At 31.1% G+C, this 2,920-nt stretch overlaps 1 protein-coding gene across 1 annotated transcript in view; it reads left to right on the top strand.

Moving 5' to 3' along the window:
• Positions 1-214: 214 nt before the first annotated feature.
• The window catches only part of LOC113830154 (decapping and exoribonuclease protein), a 4,130-nt gene continuing 1,424 nt past the window's right edge, over positions 215-2,920 (top strand). The window contains exons 1-6 of the mRNA XM_027383360.2: positions 215-376; positions 650-914; positions 1,054-1,205; positions 2,083-2,178; positions 2,323-2,450; positions 2,829-2,920. The exon at positions 2,829-2,920 is cut by the window's right edge and continues 119 nt beyond it. Coding sequence (XP_027239161.1) covers positions 345-376; positions 650-914; positions 1,054-1,205; positions 2,083-2,178; positions 2,323-2,450; positions 2,829-2,920 — 765 coding nt within the window. The 5' untranslated portion in view covers positions 215-344. The remainder of the gene's footprint in view (positions 377-649; positions 915-1,053; positions 1,206-2,082; positions 2,179-2,322; positions 2,451-2,828) is intronic.

The following is a 2,920-nucleotide window of genomic DNA, read 5'->3' as shown; positions in this document are numbered from 1 at the left end:
TAATTCATAGCAAGAGTATAAGAGTGAAGAAAAGGGTAGCGGGTAAAATGGTATTTAGACAAGAAACTAAATATTACTACATAATGATAACAATAATATTTATAATAATGATAATGATAGTAATGATAATAATAATAATGATAACAATAAAAACTAATCAACAGTCATCCATTTTACTCAGAGGTCTGTACGTGAATTGATAAAGGACATCAAGAACACTGATTAGTGATGCCTTAGAAATCGTTGAACTTTCGCAAACATACTGTACATAAACAAATCTTTCTCATACATGTTACACTCGGTACTTCTTTGATAATATTTGCAGGAAACTAAGAAACCGTTTCATGATGTCTGGGTCACATGGAAGAAATAAGCCGTGAGTTGAATTTTAAATGGATTGATTTTATGTTATATGGTAATTAGTTGTTGCTAATATGAATGGAGATTTAAAGGTGAACTTGAAAATACTGCAAATAGTTCTCAAATACCTCGAACATAATTAGAAAAGATATGTAATGCGAAGAAATGTCACTCAGAACTTTGTGTTTTCTATAATATGTAAGCTACCTTACTATATAAACTGAACGTTATATCCTTATATAAAGTCCTATGACTTAATCCTTTCTAATAATTTTTTTTATTTTTACAGGCAAAAGAGGAAAAAGGATGAATTCGATAATGATTACAGAGAAGACTGGCAGAGGAACCATAGACATTCTCCAGATGAAAGACAGCGTATTTCACATTCTGAAAAATGTTTCACCGTGCATCCCCGGAATAAGTACAATACATCTGCTCCAGCTTTCAGAAAACCAATGTTTGTTGGAGATTTCTGCTTGGATGAAAATCGAATGTTTTGCCATGATAAAAGAAACCTTCACTATATCAATATTAATTGGCAAGAGTCTAAGAAGGTAAGATTTTAGGTTCCTTATCCAAATATCACTATATGAATTGATTTTGATAATGCATTATGCTTATATAGTGTGTTGTGCAACTTTCTATAGCAAGAGAAATTTACATTAACAGTAAATATTGTGATTTTACCAACAGGTTGATTTCGACCTTAATATTGCAATGGATAAAATGATCAAAAAGAACTTTCAAGAAACGCGAAAAGAAAAACTTGACCGTCTTCTGCAATGGATTCTTTGTGATAAATTCAAATTCCACACAAGAGATTCAGAAGGCAAACCCTTACAATGGTAAGGTTTAGGAATATTTATCATTATTGTAAGTTTCAATATATACCAAGAAAATATTTGGGATGACAAGTAATGTTTTTTATTTTATGTAAAACTTTTCCTAGACTTAGTAAAACTTACATCTTTGTAGTAATCTAATGTTATATATTACAATTCTTTTAAGAAAAGTATAGTTCAGAATTCATTCAATAACATAATATAGTACTAATGTGAGGTAGTTGTGAAAAAAGTTATATTAATACATTATACGGAAATGGTCTCATGATAAGTTGGATCACAAATAAAATTGTTTCATAAAAAACAAAAGGTTCAAGATGGCAAGGACATAGTAGCAGGAGTAGCAGGACTTGGATTAGTAGAAAAACTGTTTAGAAAAGAGATGTCATTGTTGCCCAAGAAGAAAGCTTAAAAGTGTTTACGGAAAATTAGATATCTCAGTCCTATGAAAACATGATAAAGTAGATAGCAAAGGTTGGTAGTAATCCTAGTAAAAATACTCTTCTAGTACTGCTAACTGCCATCATTTTTGGACCAGTAGTACTAGAAGTACCACTGGTCATTTTCAAGTCATATTCTTTGTAGTAGTGGTAAGTAGAAAATTTTGAAATATGAATTGAAAATTGGACAAACACTTTTGAAATATTTAAAGTTTATAGTTCACTACAGTGGTACTAGCTTATAGTCTCATAGTGTATTTTATATTACAAACTGCATCATATTTCATAAATCCCAGAATTTTTCTGTTATGTAATTTACTTCCAGAAAAAAAGCCTTTTGGCAGTACTGCTACAGCCACCAATGCTAGGCTGTTTTGTGTAACTATCTTTTCATTATAATACTTTTTTGTAGATGGTGTAATATATTGTTTGTTATTTAGTTTGTCCACAGATTTTGTCTGTTTCCGAGGTCTACTAACAGAGTTACTATGCACACCATATGAGAGCAGAGAGGGATGGATCATTTGTGCAACCAAGTATGTAAACAGTTCTGTCAATGAATCAGTTGTAAACCGAAAGTGACATTAATTTTGAATTGATATAGTTCCTATATGCATTTTTTCATATAAATGTTGATATTATGTGTCTTGTAATGCTGTAATCAGGAAATTTATTTTTAGGTACCGTGGGACAATATATCTCTGTGCTTATGAGACACCAGAAAAACTTGAACAGCGTGAAAACGAGACAGAGGTACAGAAAAAGATGTGTTCATGGGGCTACAAATTTGAACATTTCATGACAGAGGGTGTGTTACCCAGTTACACTGCAGATGTTACTATGTGCCTGTAACTTCTAGGTGTAAATGTTATTTCCTGTTTATGTCTTTTTAATCACACTTAATTTTCTTTGATTGTAAATTGGGCCAATTTATACATTGTTGTAGTACCAGTAACATTCGAAAACAGTCAGAATTTCTTTAGCAAGATCAGTCAGTATCAATTTTTCATATTTTTACAGAATTTTTCTTTAAAAATTGTCAGAAAAAAATGTGCCCCACAAATACTATCAGTTAAATTTTTGGATGCATAGCCTTTTATTCACTTGGCTTTACCAAAAACATCATGTGAGACATAGGATAATAGTTTAATTTCTTACTTTTATCCTTTTTTAATAATATTCTTAGGTACCAATGTAAATGAAGGAATAAATGAAAATGAGGAGTACTGCTGTGTTGTGCGCTCTCGTTTGGAGAACCATTCCTTGGTGTATGGAGCT

Source organism: Penaeus vannamei, chromosome 29 (genome assembly GCF_042767895.1).
Source record: "Penaeus vannamei isolate JL-2024 chromosome 29, ASM4276789v1, whole genome shotgun sequence".
In the NCBI taxonomy this organism is placed as follows: Eukaryota; Metazoa; Arthropoda; class Malacostraca; order Decapoda; family Penaeidae; genus Penaeus; species Penaeus vannamei.
The sequence above is the reverse complement of the archived record's forward strand: the minus strand, read 5'-3'. Positions and strand labels throughout refer to the sequence as shown.